General features: G+C 33.1%; 4 protein-coding genes across 5 annotated transcripts; 3 read left to right on the top strand and 1 right to left on the bottom strand.

The window, feature by feature from the left end:
• Positions 1–416: 416 nt before the first annotated feature.
• LOC114191067 (Peptide chain release factor 2) lies at positions 417–4,144 on the top strand. The gene is made up of 7 exons (XM_028080260.2): positions 417–1,305; positions 1,492–1,704; positions 2,125–2,226; positions 2,455–2,592; positions 2,958–3,262; positions 3,342–3,495; positions 3,610–4,144. The coding sequence occupies exons 1-7, from the start codon at positions 919–921 to the stop codon at positions 3,739–3,741; spliced, it is 1,431 nt and encodes a 476-aa protein (XP_027936061.2). The 5' UTR covers positions 417–918; the 3' UTR covers positions 3,742–4,144.
• A 144-nt stretch (positions 4,145–4,288) lies between these two features.
• LOC114188804 (uncharacterized) lies at positions 4,289–6,355 on the top strand. Its single transcript, XM_028077486.2, has 2 exons — positions 4,289–5,028; positions 5,603–6,355. Exons 1-2 carry the CDS (start codon positions 4,947–4,949, stop codon positions 6,154–6,156), a joined length of 636 nt encoding a protein of 211 aa, XP_027933287.2. The 5' UTR covers positions 4,289–4,946; the 3' UTR covers positions 6,157–6,355.
• A 5,812-nt stretch (positions 6,356–12,167) lies between these two features.
• Positions 12,168–13,427, top strand: NAS4 (nicotianamine synthase 4). Its single transcript, XM_028074422.2, has one exon. The coding sequence runs from the start codon at positions 12,251–12,253 to the stop codon at positions 13,199–13,201; it is 951 nt and encodes a 316-aa protein (XP_027930223.2). The 5' UTR covers positions 12,168–12,250; the 3' UTR covers positions 13,202–13,427.
• Positions 13,428–17,110: 3,683 nt separating this feature from the next.
• Positions 17,111–21,595, bottom strand: LOC114195934 (homeobox protein knotted-1-like 1). Of its 2 annotated transcripts, none has more exons than XM_028086385.2 (5): positions 21,075–21,595; positions 20,883–20,993; positions 20,453–20,603; positions 18,231–18,478; positions 17,111–17,534 (listed from the first exon to the last, which is right to left on the bottom strand). In XM_028086385.2, exons 1-5 carry the CDS (start codon positions 21,306–21,308, stop codon positions 17,370–17,372), a joined length of 909 nt encoding a protein of 302 aa, XP_027942186.1. In that variant the 5' UTR covers positions 21,309–21,595; the 3' UTR covers positions 17,111–17,369. The 2 variants fall into 2 exon arrangements, with proteins under 2 accessions (XP_027942186.1, XP_027942194.1); XM_028086393.2 differs by having other exon boundaries at positions 18,231–18,475; positions 21,075–21,589.
• Between the last annotated feature and the right edge of the window lie 249 nt (positions 21,596–21,844).

The following is a 21,844-nucleotide window of genomic DNA, read 5'->3' as shown; positions in this document are numbered from 1 at the left end:
TCCGATGTTTTGGAAAAAAGAATATCTATGTATAAATTGAAACAGAACCAGCACATGTAGTATCAATTAATACTATTTTTATTTTATTTTAAAATTCATGCATTATTTATGTGTAATCTTTTATATGTTAGATACATAAATTCTCTACCTTTTATATTCTGTACATGTTCTTGTCCTTTCAGTGTTTAATGGTATTTTCTTTATCAACAATGTTAAAGGTATTTAAGTAACCTCAATTTTACGAGCAGAGTTTGTGAGAAATATATATATATATATATATATATATATATATATATATATATATATATATATATATATATATATGCTCTAAAAATACGGCATTATAAATATGTTGACGTTTGGTTTATTTTTTAAAACAAAATCATAAAAAATTTCATTTTCTAGGAAATGAGTTTTAGGCACTAAACACATTTTGAAATTTGTTGAAAAATAATCACTAAAATGTTATAATTTTTCGAAAAATTAACCACTGCAGTAACGAGAAAAAGAGAGCAAATAATTAGTTTTCACAAGTGAAAACAGATTACTTTTCAGAAGGTATTGTTATTTATTCCCTAAAATAATCCCTGATGTTAGTTTCTGAAAAGAATATTTAGTTTTTTTTGGAAATACAAAAATGGGTATATCAACAAAAGAATGAGTGTAAACAACAATCATTTACTCCGAATAATTGGGCTTACTTGACATAAATCGCTATGGTAGGCCCATAATAATGAAAATAAATAAAGGTGTTAAACGGGCCAGGCCCGTTAGAGAGTTGTGTTGCTGTGGCATTAGCATCTTCATCGTCTTCGTAGAGTCCTAGAGCTGAAAGGTGGGGTTCTGTTTCGTCTCTTCTCCTCATAGACTTGTTAGTTTCGCTGTTTGCATTGTTTTGTCATACACAAGGGCTACAACATGTCATCTTTACTACGAAAATCCTTTAGGACTAAGGCCTTGTCTCTGTTTCTGCACAAACACGTCGGAAACTCGTTCGAGTCGCATCATACTCTGGCTTCCTCAAGCTGGTTTTGGTGTCGCCAATCATCACATTCCCTTCCACAAAAACCCACTCCTTGCTTCGCTTCAAATTCGACCCCAAGTTCCAGCTTCTCTAACGCGCTTCTCCAAATTCGCTTCTGGGTCTCTGATGCCGCCGCCTCTGAGCCCTCAACCTCTGATGGGCTCACGGTCCAACAAATTCTGGCCAATAATTGGAACATTCTGGACGAAAACGAAGGCGATTGGAAGAGTCATGCCACCGCTATAGCTCAATCTATTAACTTGATCAAACGCCGCTTGCAGGTAAATACCCTGTTTTCTCCTAAATTAAACATGCTTTTGTTTGATCACTGGTTAGTAACTTATCAAGTAGTTGTGTACTAATTATTATTGATTGGTCTTTGTTTTAGTGGCATTAATGTGATTGTTCTGTTTCCCAATTTTTTATCTTTGGTTGTTAGAACTTGATCATGTGTGTTGTGGTGGCAGTGGGAAAAATTGAAGGTGAGGTTGGACATGTTATCATTCCAGCTGGGTAAGGAGGACCTTTGGGATGATCCGGTGCGCGCAGGTAAAATAAGCCGAGAGCATGGTTCGCTCCTGGGGAAAATGAAAGAAGTAAATGCATTGGAACAAGAATTACTTGAGCATATTGACATGATAAAGCTTGCCCGCGAAGAGAATGATGCGGATTTGGAATCGGTGGGGACTCGCTTCATCTTATCCTAGGCATGTATTCGCCTTTTTTTTTTTGTAATAGTCTTATACAAAAGGGTGTGATGCTTAATAATCTGACCTGTGTTCCTTTGATTTGGTGTGCAAAGTAGAGTGGTGATGAGGAAAATAAAACAACTAAAAGTTTAAGCCGGTGAGGACTTGGTAATTTATTGTCTCGAGAAAGAAAACTTAAGTAGATACTGTATTGTTTAACAGCATACTGCAATGTCTGAAAATCTATAGGGCTCAACGTCTTATGTGGTAGATCTAATTTGTAAGAAACATATATTGATGTTGAAAACTAGTTTATTCTCTTTCAAGGTTTGTTGAGAAGAGTTAGATTGATCATTTCTTACTAGTACATGCAGATTTAGATATTCATGCATTGAGTATTTCTCTTTTCAGGAATCATTGAAAGTGTTGGTTAACATGAGAAGAGATGCAAAAGGGAAAGAGCTAGAGGCGTTGCTTGCAGGGGAGCAAGATTCTTGTTCTTGTTACATTGAGGTTGCTGTCATAGAATTAAAATGTTCTGTTACTGCGTTGCTGTTTTTATCATTATTCATGCCCAAGCCATCAATCTAGGTCTAAGAACATGATGTTGATATGCTGCACTAGAACATATCCTAGATTCTTAACATTTTTTCCCTTATGCTTCATCATAAAGAAGTGAACTTGAGCTGAGGGTGTGTATGCGTGTGCCTTTTGAAGCTTACTATTATATAATTAATATAGGTTCAAGCTGGGGCTGGGGGTACGGAGAGCATGGACTGGGCATCAATGGTCATGCAAATGTATAAGTCATGGGCACAGCGGCGTGGATATAAAGTAACTCTAATGGATGAAATGCCTGGTGAGATTGCAGGAATCAAGGTTCTTCTTCATACCATCTTCAGAATTATTTACTTTACAATTATTTTGCTATTTTCCACAAAAGTCTTGCATGCATGACCCATGGCCACCTCCCTCTAATGTGACTATTGTTTCTGATTTTCAACTGTCATGTTCTATGTTGCTTAATTTGCATAGCATTTAGACTTCAAGCAACTGATGGTTTTCTTTTTTTCTTTTTTAACTCATACTTGGATTATTCCCAATAATTACCAATAGGAATCCATTTCCATTTGTAGCCTCTAGTTCAACATATATTTTGCCTCTGACATTTATTCCCTTATGTTATATATTCTATTGAAGGAAACTGCTAGTTTCTGAACATATAGGTCTACTTGCTTTTTCAGCGGGCTACCATTAAAGTAGATGGTGAGTTTGCATTTGGATATGCCAAAGCAGAAATAGGAGTGCACAGGCTGGTGCGCATATCACCTTTTGACAGCAATAAGCGACGACATACTTCATTTGCTGCTGTGGCAGTGATTCCAATCCTAGGTGATGGATCTACCCATGTGCAGATTAATGAATCTGATCTTCGAATTGAAAGGTTTCGGGCTGGTGGTGCTGGTGGCCAGCATGTTAACACAACTGAGAGTGCTGTAAGAATAGTTCATATTCCCACAGGAGTTACTGCAACTTGTCAGAATGAAAGGTAAGAAATTTGTGCTCATATCCATGCATTGATTGTGTTGTGTTCTTAGGTTTTGATTTTGGGTATTATTTGAAAACAGATCGCAGCATCAGAATAAAGCTTCAGCCATGGCTGTGCTTCAGTCAAGGTTAGACCAACTAGAGATGGCACGCCAGGCACAATTGAATGCACAACATACGCAGTCTCTCACTGACATAACGTGGGGCAGTCAGATTCGTAGTTATGTTCTCCATGTAGGTTGCAGATTGTACATGTCTCGCCCTTCTCATCTTTTTAGCAGTCTGTCATGATCTAGGCAATCTACCTTAATTATAATAGTAACTAATATTATATTATGTATGATGCAGCCTTACCGTATGGTGAAAGATCTTAGAACTAACTATGAGGTTTCAGATCCTGACTCTGTCCTTGAGGGCGATCTAGACGGATTCATCTTGAGCTATCTATCATCTTCTTTGGATAAAAATAATGATGCTTAAATCAATCAAATTCTCAGCTATGGCAGCATTTTCATACTCAGTGCCGAAATGGGTGCATGCTTGTGCATTTTCAGAGTCTGAGGTTAAGTCCTCTGTCCTTTCGGTGACTGTTGTTCCTCATCAAGGTTTATCTCAGAATGTAAGGAAGCATATTTGGCTTCCTATGGTATACTTGCCGTGACAAATGCATATCACTGAATTATGAATTTGGAAGTATGAAGCTAAAAGCATGATATTATTTGGCTTGAGAGTCGGAATAACTTCCCAATGACCTTTGATGCAGTAACCATTATTATTGTACTTTTTAAGATTCATTTATTTACACATGACACTAGCAGAAGGTACGTGAGATTTGCATTCTTTTTAACTCCTGGGAATATAGTATGATTTTTTTTGACCAGAATGGGTTTTTCTCTTGCCACACTGTTGGTCTAACCGGGTTAACGACAAATACCTTTTGTTTATTTAATCTCAGTTAGAGGAAGTTATTTTCGACAAATTTGTAACATAATTCCTACGGTATTCTTTTTCGTTCTCTCCGATGTTTCGAGATTTTATGTTGCAATAACTTTTTGGTTAATCCTGCGCTCTTAGATATTACTATCACTATATCCTGTGGTATGGGTGCTACATTAAGGAAGTTGAATTGTTTGAATGTAAAGGAGGAAGGTTTACATCTAGAAGATAATATAATATGTTGGTGACATTCAATAAAAAATTTAAAATAAAATAAAATTTTAGGCTAAAAATGAAATAATTTTAATGATATAGTGATAGAAAAAAAGTTAAAACATAAGGATAAATGTAAGGTTAATATAATTAAACGGAAAATTTTAATTTAGTATTATTTTATTATTAAATAAACGATGTACACACCCCATTAAATAGAACATGTTGTTTAGTGCATTTTATTTTACATTAATGTTAGTCCTAATAATTAAGATTGGACCTAATACAAGCCCATTTTAAACAGTATAATTGGGCCGATTGGAGAACCCGTTATGATTAACCTTGTGCACTTCCGCAATTGTTTTTTCTCTTGCTAGCAATAATTTACCTGAACCTTAAAACAAGAATCTATTGTTAAGATTTTTCCTCTCTTGGAAGCTTTGATGATTTGAAGGCCTCTTTAATTTATTGTTGTTTATACTTCATAGTAATTTCAAAATAATTCGTTACATTTCGTTTTCTGTTACTGCCATGCCATGGCTATCCGGAAGGCTTTCCAGAAGAAGAAAGTTCGATTTCTAACCATTGTGACTGTCATCGTTGCTTTTAGCGTCACAGGTACCGTATCTTTATATTTCCTATTCTATGTATTCTGTTTATGTGACTACAATCGATTTTCCTTTTCTTCTATGTCTGAAGCATTTGACATTGATGTTATCTAATTATGGACATCAATGTGATTAAAAAATGTCACAGACACAATGGGATTAAAAAATGTCACAGACATCAATGAGATTCAAATATGTAGCAGACATCAATGATTTATTGCATCTCTACCTTGTTTGATCGTGTAGAAAATAAAGGAACGAAAACAGTAAAAAAATTCGGATCCCTTTATATTACTCGTAATCTTGCATCTGGCACGATCTCAATCTGGGAGAGTTTGCATTATTAGTTTTTCTTACAAATATGGATTATGAAGTACTAAGAGTTTATAATCAGAATTCTATACTGATCAAAGTTATATTTTAATAATATGTGTTATTTTTGAAAATTGAAGAAAGTTTTTACTGATAAATATTGTTTTTACTGATAAAAATTTCTTAACCAATTGTCTGGGATCTTGTATTGCTCACTATTGTTCCACTGCAAGATCGCTTCTTACTAATATCTGGGTGCTCCTTTGTTTTAGCTAAACAATTCAGACAACTTGTTGGTGAGAATGCATCGTCCCATAGCGGGAAGTTTACAATATTAAATTGCTTTGACATGACTTCTGGAACGTTAGCATGTACTGTGAAGGAAAGTGCAAAGCTGTACTTTTACAATATCAGAGCTGCTCGTGTTGAAGAAGCACGCCAAGGTGCAACTCAATCTGCATTTGTTGATGTTATGAAGAAGGGATTGTCAAAAAGTGCTTCTGTGAAATATGCCAAGAAAGAAGGTGAAAAGGCAGCAAAATTGGCTTCTCGTAACACCAAACACACACTGGGTCCTATCATCTCTTCAGGATGGGATTTCTTTGAATCCGTGTACTATGGTGGTACTTTCGCAGAGGGGTTGTGTAGGGGAAGTGGCACTTTGATTGGAACTTATGCTGGAGGATTCCTTGGGGAGCGAAAACTTGGGAGACTTGGTTACCTTGTCGGAAGTCACATGGGTAGTTGGTTTGGAGGTAAAGTAGGGCTAATGCTATATGATATCGTTAATGGAGTGCAATTCTTGTTGAATTCTCTTCAACTCTAGAAACAAAAGTTTAAGTAGCTTCAGCTAACTAACCAACAACAACATTAATTATGAAGAAACAGGTGAAATGAAAGTCGTAAGTTTGCAACAATTTTGATTATAAATTGGATTTTCTTCAACGTCTATGATCCAGTGTTATGTTTCAAAACATGCAGAATTCAACAAGAAAAAATAGCACTGTACAAAGCAGGACCAATTGTCGAACATGTTGTGCACATGTTTCACTTTATAAAATGTATTTCCTCTATATTGCATGCCATTGCTTCTCCCTTCTATCTTCTTAGTCAACCTTCCACCAGATTTCTTAACATTGAATATAAAGATTCTTAAGGGTAGATAATTTATCTTTTAAAATGTTAAGAAATGATAGAACTCGTATTCTTTCATCTTCTTGATAAATGGTCACTCGTACGACCAAACGAAGTTTGGGCTACAAATCCCATTGTGAAGCACTAGAGAAGTCCAATTGCATTGATAAACGGAAAATCAATTAAAAAAACATAATGATAATTCTCCTTGTTCAAGCCATTATATATTTAAGTCGGAAAAAGCTTATTTAAGTTAATGTTAAAGTAATATGCACATTCTTGATGAAAAAGAAAAACTTGTTCCTGTACAAAATTTGAGATATAAAAGATCTAAGAGTATGAGATAATTAAGAAATACTCAAATAAATTGTTGAGTATTATTAACAAGATAAAATTGTTTGGAAAATTGTTTTCAAATTCCAGACTTGTTAAAAAAAATTGAGTGATAAATAATAACGTTCAAGCGGTGTGATTAAGCTTAAACAATCAAGAAAAAATAATTATCTACAAATATATAAAAAGAATATAAACTTACAAATATATATATATATATATATATATATATATATATATACTAATTCTAATATTCATTATTTTAAAATTGAAGATATTTTGCGTTCTTAATTATAAACTAGTATAAATTATTATTGTCTGAAATTATTTTTGTTTATTTAAAGATAATAAATTACCAACTAAGTTACTTTCAATTATGCAAACATGTATTTAAATAAATTTTTGTGTGAATAATATTCATTCCCTGGTCAACGTCACAATACTGATTTCGAAATCACTCTGCTACTACAACATTAAATTTAATGAACAAAGAATGAGTGGGTTGAAAGAGTCTTGAAAGGCCTTGAAAACAAATCCCCACCAGTTCAAAGCTTCCCTCCTTCATCCAACGTGCATCCGCTTCTCCCTACCACTCTATGGCTACAGTGCATGCACCTTCATGGGTTCATACATGCAAAATATTCAAACCATAAAATTTCATAAAAAAATTCTATATCTCCCTGTAGCTTAATCTTTGACTTTAGAACTATGACGTTATTAATTACTTAATATTTATTACCACTTGTTAGGTTTTACAGAAGGATATTACTGGAGAGATACAATACCAATGAAACCTAAGCTCAATCACATAAGGACATTAACACCGCTCTCAACCCAAAACCTTAAAGCAATGAGTTTATGAGCCTTGATCCTTATATGATGTTCTACTTTCTCATTTCTGGTCAATGTGAGACATAGACTTACACTTATCCTATTAATGTTAAGTTAAACAAATTAATTAAAGATATGATTAATTTAAAATATGTAACCAGTTGCAAATCTCACCCTATTTTTTTAAGATTGAATTACGTTTTACTGAATTTGAAACCTGTACGTTTTATTTGTTGTGTTTGGTTCGTGAGAGGTTGCGTGATGAAAGGAATGAATGAAGCAAGCAGAAGTAGTATTCGGGATTGGGAGAATACGTGGCTCCTTCTGGCACACGCTTTCTTGTGGCTGCCACACATCTGTGTATATAAAACAAATAATGAAGTATATTTGACTTTGTTGATTCCCCACCAACATGCCTACCATTATTTTAACGAACCGAAAGCTACCTCAACTCGCCAATCACACTAAAAAAGAACAAACAAAAGCATTTGCACTATTCCCATTTGGTTTCAGCGTCGAGTAATCGCATTTGGTGCCGTTACAGTGTTACTGCTATTTCATAGTGGAAGTGGCCAATTTGGCAGCCATAACATTTTCAACAAAAGTAGCTTTTTCCTTCATATCTCTCTCACTTATGCACATTCTCAAACTCTGATGTCTATATTTGAGGAGCCACTTCCTTCTCTTTTCAATTTCTCACCCATGGACGGTTGGGGAATAATATCACCATGATGCATCATGATGCATGCATGAAGCCATGAATGCTAATTCTCCAATAACTCAGAAGGTGGATTTTAATTATTTCATTTGAAAAGTGTTGCGTCATTCATTGTTTAAAGTAAAACAGAAAACAGCATTTGTTTATTTCGTGTAAGGAAGCCGATATGAGAGAAATTAATCTTCAACCGTACAAGGCAAAGCGTTATTAATGAAAATTGCTTGCACGAAATAAAGGGAATGAAAACGTCTCATTCGCACCATTCAAATGGAGGGGGAAAAGAGAAGGAATCCAGATTACGATAAATTAATATATTAATATATATCTTTGCATCATAATGCCAACATGATCAGATTCATATATTTTTGTTAGTGCCCATACTGTGTCCTTACAGCGTCTGTAAAGACATTTTCTGTGTAGAATACTGTGGCAAAAAAACTGACCACAAATGAAGAAAAAAAATAAGTAATGAAATAGGTGCTTTTAGGTTTATTTATTTATTTTTATAATAATATTCAATTTATGACATGCATTATAAGAAAATTAATTATTTTCGACAGCTATTTTCTGACGGATAAAACTCTGTTGGTATTACACGAATACTTCTTATTACAAAATGAGGGTATGGGTCAATTAACCCTACAAATCTTAAAGGTCAGACAAATAAACTCGAAACAAGGTTTCTGAAATGGAATAAATTCGATTAGCTACTTGGGAACATATCAATGATTCAAATTACAACCAATTCGGAAAGAATTCGGGGAAGTGCAAGTTGAATAGAATCAAACTACAACTAATTGGTAAGATAATATTTATAAGAGCTTAATCAGGGATCTTATAAAAATAATTTATAACTTTATAATTTTATAACATTTTAATCTTAAAAACCTTAGTGTTCACTTAAGGCCCTCTGAATTCAGATTAAACTATTTATCTGAACACATCTCATATGAATCAAATCAAGTGATCAAGTAAAAAGAAAACTTCAGCAATTAAAACACGTGTCCAACAAATAAAAGAAGACACAAAATTCGATTATCACACGATAAACTGAAAAGGCCAGAAATTTAATAGTATAAAGTCATCAAGCTAAAAGATGGAGACATTCTATAGGAATATGGCAAAATTAAAGACAGGTAAAAAGGTGAAAAGAATATAAATATCTTGCATTATTATGCATGATAACTTTTAATTTTTATATTAATTGTTTTAAAAATCATGCAAAAATAACTTTTAATGAATTGGCTGCACAAATTATAATGAAAAGTAATTAAACTAAGGTTTGAAGTATTTTTCACATTATGGATTGCCCTAAAATCTGAACCTCTATATTAACTCTTCAATAAGATATCATGATTTTTGTGAATCAATACAAGGGAGCTCTTTCATGGTACAATATTCTCTTAGAATATTTGAAATTTGGTCAACTTCTTTTCCTTGAAAAAATTTGAATGTTTAACAACAACTTGCATACACTACTCAAGATTTTAAATTCTTTTAACCGATATATATTTTTAAGACTTAATTAAGTTTGAAGTCTTAAAAATTTTTCTGACAAATTATTCTCTCAAAAAGAAATATAAATTTATTACTGAGTTTAATTATAATATCTTTATTAAGAATAATAATTTTGACGGTTATTATTTATAACAATATATAAAGAGGATTCCCTCTTTTGTGTCCACAATTTATAATGTCAATTCTACTCTTTATGATATAATTATTTATTAAATTTTTTAAAATTAACGGTTATTTTGATCTATCTATAATAATATATAAATGGGATTCTTTTTTTGTGTCCACATTTCAAAATACCAATTTTACCCTTTAAATATAATAATTTATTAAATTTTTAAACATTGACCGTTATTTTTACAAATTTTTTATAAAATCGGCTATTTTTGCTTCTTCTCTTCTTATTTATTTATCAATGGTTATTCTTTCACCTGTTCTGATATATGTCATTTTATTTTTAATAAATATAATTTTAGTTTATATATTAACTTAATAATATTATAATATTATAATATCACGCATATTTAAAAAATGCGTACACACAAGTGCGACAGTGTCTGTTTTTACGCTAATTTTTTATAAAACTGTTTATCTTATTATTATTTTCTATTCATTAATAATTAATTTTTCTATTTATTTTACTTATTTTTAATAAATATAAATTTATTTTATATATTAACTTAATAAAATTATATTATTATATTCGTAGCTTGTATATATAATATGTGTATTACTTTTTATTGTTAAAATATACGGTGCTGGTAAGTATCAGTTACCTCAGGCAGCCAATAGTCCTCTTTTGTACAACTTAACTCAAGATGATTGTAGAAATGTATTGAAAATGTCTTGTCATGAAGACGCAATCACTTGCATATGAAACAAAAACTCTTCCAAAAGCTTTTAAATAGCAATCATCGAATGGGAAGAGTTAGAACTCTATGATAGTTGCTATATCTGACAATTTTTGTCCCTATAGATGGAAGTTATCACCATCAAAAAATCAACTTTTAAAGTATTCAAGATTATCTTTGACATTTTTTTAAATTTAACAGACCATTAAAAGATATAGACAGAGTTTACTACCACAATTCATAAAAAAATATTAATTCTTTCTTTTATGTTACCTATCAACAATGATAGAGACCAATATTATTTATTATAGAGAAAAATAATATAATTTTTAGTGTTTATAATTATAATGACAACCGTACATGTAGTCAAACTTTAATATAAGGGGATGGATTCTTTGTAATGAACCAAAATGCAAGTGACAGTGTGAAATCAAAACATTTTGGAATCAAAGGCCGAGTCACACATCAAAACTGTACCTCTCCATACCCTACCCATACTTTTTTTTTTTTTTAGTCATATTAACACACATATATGTTATTTATTTATAGTAAGTAAAATTAATTTTTTTTTACTGATAAAAGAAAATGTCTGCATACAAAAAGTTGTTTAATAGTCCTCACAATCATGACATAATTCTGAAGGATGACAAAATAAACTATAAATCTACTTAACAAATGTCAAATGCTTTCAAAAATTGTTTACTGCTTACTGAATTCTAAACTATTTCCTTGTCTGTTTTTATTTTATTTTATTTTAAGTTTTGGACATGGAACCTTTGAGATTTGACATAACTAAATACAACAGTGTGTTATTTCTATTTCTTTATATTGTTAATGTTATCTTTTAGTCTTATCTACATTTTCTTGAGTGAACATACAAATTTATGAAGTTATAGAGTTGTCTTAAAATTTAGTTTAGAAAATGCATATTGCAATTTTGTCATTATACCCCATCCCTTTTGCGGTATGGAAAGGTTCAAAACAGCATCGTTGCATTTGATTTAAATATTTTGTTTCGCATATCTTCTCTATTTTTTGGCCTATCCTCTTAATTATAGGAAACATCAAGAACGGTATAAGTTGCTGCGGCACTGCCTTATTATTGAAATATAGATAAGACACGTTAGGTGTGTGAATCCGAGTAAAAAGAGCTCCAATTAATTTCATCATAAGATCCTTAGAACTTGTTCCAGTTTCAACTGAAGTGTTTATAGATATAAACAAAAATTACAAAATAGTTAATAAAAAAACTGAAGAAAACTAGGAAGGCATTTTTACAGATGATTAAATATTACAGGCATATTTTATAAAAGATAGGAATTAATGTTTACAAGACCTATAGAATGGGAATGATAATGTTAAGAAAAATGATGGAGCAGAGGAATAAAAAAGCAAGGGAATTCCAAAGGGCGAAGAGTGTGGACCCCACGGTTGGGCTTAAATATGATCACTGCATTGAGGTTTTGCAAAGGGTGTGCTTGTTGTGTTATCTATTATTATCGGGAGACCGAGTGTGGCCATAACCTCATAGTGTCGACATGGTTTGCGAGGAAGAGTTGCTGATTGAAAAAGTGTGCGGGCTCTATCAACAAATCTCGAGCCTCGAGAGTCTGAAACCTTGCAAAAATGTCGACATGCTTTTCACCCAACTCGTCCTCACATGCATACCCCCCAGCCCAATAGATGTCACAAACCTAAACAAAAACGTGCAAGAGATTAGATCTCATCTTATAAAACTCTGTGGTGAAGCCGAAGGCCATTTAGAGACCCACTACTCAACCCTCCTAGGCTCATACGACAACCCTCTCCAAAACCTTCATATTTTTCCTTATTATTCTAACTACCTCAAACTCGGTCTCCTTGAGTTCACCATCCTCACCCAACACTGCACCCATGTCCCCACCAAAATCGCCTTCGTCGGTTCTGGACCCCTCCCTCTCACCTCGATCGTGTTGGCGTCCAACCACCTACCTTCCACCACATTTCACAACTACGACATGGACCCTCTAGCCAATTCCAACGCCATGCGCTTGGTCTCCTCTCACCCTGACTTGTCCAACCGCATGCTTTTCCACACCAGTGACATATTAGATGTGTCCAACGCTTTGAAGGAGTACGAGGTTGTCTACTTAGCAGCACTTGTGGGCATGGACAAGGAGGGCAAAAACCGCATCATCGATCACTTGGCCAAGCACATGAACCCTGGCGCATTTCTCATGCTCAGGAGCGCTCATGGGGCAAGGGCTTTTCTCTACCCTGTCGTCGAGCCTTGCGATCTCCGAGGCTTTGAGGTCCTCACCGTGTTCCACCCCACCGACGAGGTCATCAACTCGGTTGTCATAGCACGTAAATATCCTCTCCCTATGCACTCGCTTGACCAAGGCCTTGCCTCCAAGATCCTTCCCAACAAATGCTCCGAGATTCAAGCCTTCAACCCCCTCAACCATGGCAACATCATCGAGGAATTGGCCATTGAGGAACAACTCTAGTCAACCAACTAATTTCCTTTCGTCTTTTATCTGTTCCTTGTCCTACGCGCTTAAGATCAAGATTATTGGGTCATGTGGTATAGCAACTAAGTTACTTACTTATTAATATCCCCACTTATGTCCGACTCTTTTGTATCTCATCCACCAAAAAACTTAAGTGTTTTACATATTGTTGTTCTTCAATTTGCAATAAATTATATGAAAGAGATTCTGTGTTTTAGTTTTAGATCTTATCTTCCTCGACCGAGCCACATATAACGAAATGCATGCTACCATCCTATGTTTACGGTTTCCTCTACTATTTTTTGCTCATCTCCATCTTCTAATTAAGGAAAACCAACATGCGTATGTAACGGCATGCATTGATATATATCAAAGGATGGTCATGGAATTGCTACAAGAGCTGCTTCGCTTGGGGTTAGTCTTGGTCTGTTTTAAACTTTAGTTGATGTTGAATCTGCTGGTGAGTTTGAAATGTATATTTAGTTTAATCTGAGTCACATTAAAAAGAGATTGAACTGCAAGAATAGTTGTTTAGAGGGCGTCTAAATAACTATTCTTATAACTGTTCAAGGCATTCAAGCAGAAAACTTTCTCTCTTGATGTATAGATGGGATGAACTGGCATTAAACATACAATTAATGTTAGTTTGATTTAAAATATGATGGAAACTAGTGAAGGTGGTGACAATTTGACAAACTTGGGATTATATGTTCATTTTTCAAGTATTTGATGTTGTTCTGGATTCTCCCATTCATGATGTAAGAATTGATATGACCTGGACTAATCTTTATGAAATTTCCATCACAAAACAGTATAGTGAATTTAAATTTGAATCATTTAAAATTGATTGCAATATGTGTAAACTAATAGGAGTATTTTACTTGAAAGCATGAAAAATGTTGTTTTTAAGATACAAGCATTTTCTTCATGAAAATATGTGACATATGCTGAAATAACTCCAAAACAATTGGTACGCAGTCCCTGACTAGTTTGAAAATTGGTTTAGTAACTTTAAATTGTATTGGTGCTTAATTGTACAAGATTCTTAACTAATTGTTTTTGTCTTCTGAATATCACAGAGTTACTTCATTATCCAGTGAATCGCAATCACAGAAAAAGAGAAGTTCTCCAAAATTCCTCTCTTTGATATTAGCAAACATATTGGCTTTCAAATCAAAGATTACTTTGCTTTTAAAGGATGCCTACTTATCTGCCTTTTTCCTACTTGATCAATCAATGTTTGTCTTTGGTCTAATACTTACATATGCTGATGATGACATGTTGAGATACCACTTTGTCTTTGACCTCACAAAAGTTGAAGCAAGTAAACGATATACAAGCATATATCTTCACATCGCTGTACCTCATCACTAATTACCCAAGCATATATTCATAATTAAGATGCGAATTAATGCTTTTTTCTGTGGTGGGAGTGGGGTGACTGCAATAAATTTGAATATAATCATAATCTCTCGGATTACTCCATTAGTCTTATTCTAATTATGATCTATGATGTCAATGCTAATTGAAAGCAAAATCAACCAATAATGAAAAGATGTCCACTTAAATGGAAAGACAGAACTTTTAATGGGTTTATCAGAAGACAATTCTGAAAGTTGTTCTTTTTGTAACTGTTTCCTCTTTGTCTCTTTGGTCTATTAATTAGCAGAATTAGAATATACGATCCCTAATTTAGTTGTTCATATTGGCCCATATACTTCACAGGTGAATCTTGCTGATATTTTCTCAGTTTGCCTCTTTTTAACAAAAATCAAGCCAGGTGATGGCAATGTGAAAACTTCAGATATAAGATTAAAAATTATTATTAATGTTTCATTGCTTCACATATACATAGTCAACCTTTGACGACAAGTGACATGGTTGTGCCAATGTGTGAAATAGTTGTACTGTTTTATTTAAATCAAATGAGTTGTTTTTGTTCTATTTAATAAAGAGTTCTATTCATTCATTGTGATGATTTGTTCTTTTGTTCCGTTTAGAGAGACGTGTTGATTCACTCTGATAGATATATATTCATCGTTTTGTGCAAATCAGTTATGAACGTGTAAATCAAAGAATATGTTATTGTATAAAGACAAAAATTCAAGTAATGCAGGTCTTCATGAAAAAGAAAATAAAGTGACTCTACCGTGTGAAATTATATGACAAGTCATTTAATAGACACCATTATATATAGAGAGAAAGATACGGTACAAAGTTATGGTTACGAGAATATAAGAAGATTAGGTCTTAACTCTTAGTAAGCTCAAACCATAATCATGAGTCAATTCTAATGTAAGATATATGTACAAAGTAGTGTAGAATATGCGGGTCATGTAATACCAGACATTTAAAGTAAATTAGGATTAGAGCAACCAAGTTAGGGTTTCAATTGGGCTCGGGAGAATGGCGTATGTTTCTTGCATAAGTAATAATATTTATTTTAATTTGTATTAAAATATTTTATCTTTTAAATAAGAAGAATTCATAATCAACTAAAAAACTAAAGATACAGTTACATATAAATATATTTCTGTCTAATTTTCTATAAAAGTTCACATCTAACATAAATGGTTAATTTTGATCAACTCGCCTAAGAAAAATAGCTTAACTAAAACATTAATTTTAAGAATTTAGTTTCTAAAAATTATCTTTTCAGATTTTAACTAATTTATTAATTTGTATTGGTCAACTATATATAGTCCATGAACTACTGAAATGAACTTATTTACGGGAATAATTTAATTTTGTTATTAGTTAATTATTTTGTCATGCGATTAAAAAAAATAAAAACAAGTGGACAATCATTAATTCTAAGAGATTACACACTTAGGAAAAACTTTCTTCAAATAATTTAGTAATGTAACAATTTTTAATACCAGATTATTTTGCACGTGGAGAAGTTACCACAATTCCTCAGGGTGAATTGATAAAAAAAAAAAAAATACTCCATTCATTTTAAAACAACTTATATTCAATACTTGTTCAGATATATTAACGATAATAATAAATTCACTAAATACTCTTATTCGTTATAAATACATTTTAAAACAACTTATAAATATATTCTTCTATCTACCTATTTTCTAACTAAGATCAATTTAACAACTGAACCCGAAAATTGTGATTTGGAGATAGGGGAGGTAATGGTGATTTGGAGATGGGAGAAAAAGGAAGAAAGGTTAGGGTTTTTAATGTAATTTACTTGAGAGGTAGAATGGAGATTAAAATTTAATGGAGGTGCAGGAAGAAATGATCATAATTTTTAAAACGGAGGTGCAAAACATGATTGTAAACGTGGTTATTAGATTGGGCTTGCGCCTCGCTTTTTAAAAGCCAACAAAAACAGTTCCAAAATTTTGGGAAAGGGCTTTAATACATGGTCCTGGATATGAACGGAATCTGTTTTAAATATTTTGGATTTCAAAATCCGGTTTTGAATTTTCTTAAACCAGATTTCAAAATCTGGTTTCAATTTTCCAAAATTCACAAATCTGATTCTAGATTTTTCCAGATTCCATGGTGAGGGAGGAGTTTGCTGCGCACATTTTGGAGGTTAATTGTGACATTTTGAAAAAGTTGGAAGAAAAATATGGGGTGCAGAAAGAAACCTCCATTGTGGGAAAAATCTAATCAAATTCTAACCCAAGTATTGTAAACTCAAATAAACCTTCTTCTTTTCACTACAGTTAAATACTTTTTGAAATGGGATTTAAAAATGAATAATTTTTACTCTTTTCTTTAACGTGGTGTCATGTTATGGGACAATCTGTGAGATGTCAATGAGATGACGAATTGTCTACATGTATAGGAATTATTAGTTCAGATCATACCCGAAATTGTAGTTCAGAATTAGGAAGTAATAATTTCTCCTTTTAAGAACTGGTTTGTGCTACACTGTAAAACTTAGACCTACCAACTTCAATGAAGAATAGCATTTCTGTAGTATAATATTTATCGTCATTCATACATACATAAGAATTAATAGTCATATTTTCTTCAGCACCACATTGCCATAAAAAAAAGAACAACTCCAGAATGCTGGACAACAATGACGCATTACACTGACATTATGTAAACGTATACTCGATAAACAGAAGTTCAAAGTCCAAAATTTAGCACATTGTGAAGTGGGATGGTTGAAGAACACATGCAAATTGCAGAACTAAAAGAACATGGCTCCTCCAGCACCGCCACTTAACCCATCCATGACGGCGAATCGCATGTCCTCAGTTGGTTTCCAATGCCGTTTTCTCTGATTGATGAACCAATTATTTATCTGCTTTTGATCCAGTCCAGTCACTTCTGATAACTTCACTTTCTCCTCCTCCTGCATCATTCACTCATTACACTTTCAAACAATTCATATACCTTATACCCACATGAACAATTCATATACCTTATACCTACATGAAGTTCATCAAAATAGAAACTAATTGTTCTTTCTATTATAAAAATAGAGTATAAGCGTTATTTTTCCTAGGGAACCTTTAGTCTCTCCACAAGCACTTTCAATCTGTTTTAGCCACTGCCGTCCAAAATTGTGGAAACCAAATCAGATTAACACGATGATGTGTAGAAACTAGAACAAGTTCAAAAGGGTAAGTGTAAGGACTGAAACAAGAAATTTCTAAATGTGATGAGGTACAGGAACCAAACAAGTAAATGAACTATTATTTTTAAAATAGTACCTCTGCTTGCTCAATTACGGACAAGTGACTTCGCATGTGCACACGACCGATAGATAAAATTTCATGCATGTTGTAGAGTTAGGTAAGTAAAAGTAAGTGACAGAGACATGGTTCAGATGAACAAGTACTGAAAAAGGCTACTATCAAATTCTCCAAAATCATTCCATCACCATTTTCTGAAGCAAGCGTATCATTAAAACTAAAGTGTAGGATCCCACCACACACCCATAAGTGCTAATTTATGATAAAAGATAAGAAAAGGCTAATGAAGATTAACAATTGGGTGAAGAACACATAAATTTAGAGTCATTGAAGGTAAAGATGGTTGCAATTACCGTAGGATATGGCCATCGATGATGGGTGTTCCACCAGTCCATGAGTGCCATCTTTGCATCCTTTGGTAGCTTACCCTTTTTTCTTCGTTTCAGAAACTCCTTTCTCAAACCGCTAAAATGGCCACTGTATTTGCGAAGGAGCATCTCTTTCAGATTTTGATCACCTGGGCAACTTAAAGAAGATATATGATCTTCAACTTCTTCCATCTCTCCACAACTTAATTCTTCCTCTGATGCCCCGCCACCTACTTCATCTCACAAATTAAATTAAATTAAAATGAGCTTTCTGATTCACAATACATACAATTATTGGATAAGAGAACATACCGTGTACGGACAAACCCTATTATTATTAAATGCTAAAGTAAGGCTTTAACCTTTTTTTCTCCCTTGGCCACTTCTTCAATTCATGGCACAGGACTAAATGGTTCTGAATATACGTTTTCAATTATAGACTCTCATTATATGCTTTCTTAGGACTCACTCTCCTTCGCTAGAATACAACTCCACTTGGGTAATACCCTAAAAAATAGTTCATTTAACGTATCGTTAATGTTAGCAACTTTCCTCATCTCGTTTTAAACTTTGCTTCTTCAACAAAGCTTTCATTTAACCCACAAGATCTCTTATCTCTCGGTCTAATGTGTTTGTAACATAGCAAGGTACGTAGTAAAGAGGGAAGGAAACAACCAAATGGTATGGACGGAAGAGAAAGTGCTCAGAAAGAACGTTTTTTTATTTCATTGCAGAATCAAACATATTTATGTGGAGATTGTTTGATTATGTTACAACATGCGGAATATAACATAACCTATAACGACCAAGTTTGGACAAGTTTCTTCTCAACTTTTTTACAGAAAATATAGGTTTCGTTCTACACTAAACTTAGTTTATACACGTTAAAAATAAGTACAAAAGTTACATGAAAAAGCTTTTACAGAATGATTCATGCACAAGTTTTAACTTGCGAATAAATTTTTTTTTATTTTTTCCCTTAAAATATGAAAAAAAAATCCAAAAAGAAATATGTTTTTTTTTTCTCTTTTACTAATTTTTATTGTCTTTTTCACATTTTTCTTCTCTTTTTCTTTCCCGGCCTTTTTTTGAACATCTCATCCCAAATGAGATCAATAACACCTCCTGATTCTCAAAATATTTCTTTTCAAAGGTTAAATATCACCCTTATATTTTGAGTCTTTTGGAGTTTCCTATTTCAGATGCTAATAACAAATTATGGATTAAGATCCTATGATATGCAACACCCCGGAATGACTTTATAATATTCACGACCACTTATAGTGAAAAATTCCTTAAAAATTTAATGACCTTGAAATTTCAGTTTTATAAAATTTCAGTGAGATTAAATACTTTTCTCACTTTATGAAACAAATACTACTAGCTAGAATTTCCAGATTTTTGTGAAACATTTTCTGTGAATTACATATAAGCCCACAAAATATTCACGTAAATATGGAAATTTTTAATTCTAGTAAAATATTTATAATTTGAAAAACTTATTTCATTCAAAAAGTAATAGTAGATAATCATTCCTCTGTAAGAATATCTAAATAAAATAAAATATTTTTTCTATTAAATTAAAATTAATTAGATTATATACAGATTAAAGGTAAAAGTTAAAAAATAATTTATATAAGTCTGTATATAAATAAATTTATAGACATGCAAACCATCTATAGATTGGTAGCTGTGAATTATGGAATGCCTTGAATAACTGCACCGTTGTCTTCCAAAAGCAATAATAAATATACTATTCAGATCACACTTTTATAACACTATTATTTTTCTTTCTTATATCTCTTTAAATCACATCATTCATCATCAGATTTTACCGTTGCAAAAATGGAACTTGTCTTCTTTCGTGAGATCAAGTATTAACATTTCTGAATTAGCAGTAGGAGCGGGGAGTGGATGTGTTCAAATTAAACATTTCTGAATCAACTCTATCTTTAACGTACAAAAAGGGACCATCTATGTTCAGACTTCAGACTTCAGAATAATAAATTATAACAACTTCGAACAAAGAAAGTTAACACAATTTATACACTAGACTACTTAATTCTAGACCCAGAAAAAGAAAAAAACTGTTCTAGCTCTTTGTTAGTTTTCGAGAATTAGAGTTTCATCCATGACTCAGTAGTCACACTCACACACCACAGCAGAAAGGAATAATTAATAAGCATGAGAATGAATGGGGTATTTACCGGAGCGGTTGTTATCGGTTGACTTCATCAGTGTTCCATTATTACAAAGGTTGCTTAGTTGTGATTCCATGTTTCCCAAGAACAAAGTAGCTTCATTGAAGGGCCTGGACAACTCCTCCTTGTATCTATGAAGCACTTCGCAGTACATTTCCTTTCAGGTAATTAACAACAACATCAACAATTCAAACATTCATTCAAAGATACCACAAAAACTCCTCGGTAATGCATGTGTGCATGTATCCATATATATATATATATATATATATATATATATATATATCCATCTTTAGGAAAAATAAGAACGATTTCCAGAAATTTAACCAAAATAAATAAACTGTCACAAATTTTCTTTCAATCTCTCGACTTTCCCTCCACTGAATTTGGAAACCAAGCAAAACAAATACATCAAAAGAAAAAATTTAAAACATACCATGAACTGGTCAAGTTCAGGACCGTCCCCTTTCTCTCGGCGGGCATTCATGCGGTGGCTTTCTCGGCCTATTTCTTCAAGAAGACACGCCAGTTCCGGCGGCGCTCCGACCTTTCAAAAGAATTAGCATTTAGAGTGAGTGTACATAAATTTGGTTGTTTTGTCGTTATAGTTAGGCGTAAGAAAGAGTACCTTTCGGCATTCTATATATGCAGAGAGTAAATCTGGATAAAGAGGGTGATTGGCGATCTGGATCTTGACCATCCGATCCGTCATATCTGACTCGGTTACGTCGGGTTCAGGTGCTTCTAGCTGCAGGTAGCAATTAGGTGTTGTTGTTCCTAGACGCATATCAGAAGTAGTAGCAACTCTAACCACATCCTCAACACAAGGCAAAAGGGGTTTCAACCTGTAAACAGCTTCCATCACTCGCTCAACTTAAGTGAGGTCTGGATATGGCGTATGTTAGAGCGAAGCAAGTTTTTTAGGACAAAGCAGAGTTCAAGTACCGATATCCTACATGAGGCTTTCTAATTAGAGCATATATGATCCAAGTTATTATGGTATGTAGCTAGCAGTGGTAAGTTAAAGTTGATGAACAGTGCATTAGTAAGATAAAGAAAAAACAGTGAGTATTGAGATTAATAAGAAGTTAAAAATGAAAATGACAGAGGAAGGTAGGGTTGGAGTGCAGAAGGAGTTTTCTTTTCCAAGAAGAGGAGAGAGAGAGTAGAGAGAGTGAAGTGATTTGGGCATGTGGATGCATGATGATGTAGGTGGTGTCAGTGAGTGTAGGCCGTACGTACATGTAGAACACTGTCTCACTGAGATTCTCACTCGATAAGAGAAATTCCAAATTCATTACAAATGCATTACTGCAACGTAACCTTCTTTCATTGGCCCTTTAATACACCTCTGTCCCTCACTCATTTTTTTAAAACAAATCAATCTCATTTATTATT

This window comes from Vigna unguiculata, chromosome 1 (assembly GCF_037176805.1).
Source record: "Vigna unguiculata cultivar grain cowpea cultivar isolate G323 ecotype 2 chromosome 1, ASM3717680v1, whole genome shotgun sequence".
Classification (NCBI taxonomy): domain Eukaryota; kingdom Viridiplantae; phylum Streptophyta; class Magnoliopsida; order Fabales; family Fabaceae; genus Vigna; species Vigna unguiculata.
This window is presented reverse-complemented; position numbering and strand designations above follow the sequence as displayed.

Coding starts and splice junctions, on each gene's coding strand:
- LOC114191067 (XM_028080260.2), top strand. CDS start 919: ATGTCATCTTTACTACGAAAATCCTTTAGGACTAAGGCCTTGTCTCTG. Junction 1,705..2,124: donor ATGATGCGGATTTGGAATCG/GTGGGGACTCGC, acceptor TTCTCTTTTCAG/GAATCATTGAAAGTGTTGGT. Junction 2,593..2,957: donor GTGAGATTGCAGGAATCAAG/GTTCTTCTTCAT, acceptor TTGCTTTTTCAG/CGGGCTACCATTAAAGTAGA.
- LOC114188804 (XM_028077486.2), top strand. CDS start 4,947: ATGGCTATCCGGAAGGCTTTCCAGAAGAAGAAAGTTCGATTTCTAACC. Junction 5,029..5,602: donor CGTTGCTTTTAGCGTCACAG/GTACCGTATCTT, acceptor CCTTTGTTTTAG/CTAAACAATTCAGACAACTT.
- NAS4 (XM_028074422.2), top strand. CDS start 12,251: ATGGTTTGCGAGGAAGAGTTGCTGATTGAAAAAGTGTGCGGGCTCTAT.
- LOC114195934 (XM_028086385.2), bottom strand. CDS start 21,308: ATGGAAGCTGTTTACAGGTTGAAACCCCTTTTGCCTTGTGTTGAGGAT. Junction 20,994..21,074: donor CATATATAGAATGCCGAAAG/GTACTCTTTCTT, acceptor TTCTTTTGAAAG/GTCGGAGCGCCGCCGGAACT. Junction 17,535..18,230: donor ATCGATGGCCATATCCTACG/GTAATTGCAACC, acceptor TGAATGATGCAG/GAGGAGGAGAAAGTGAAGTT.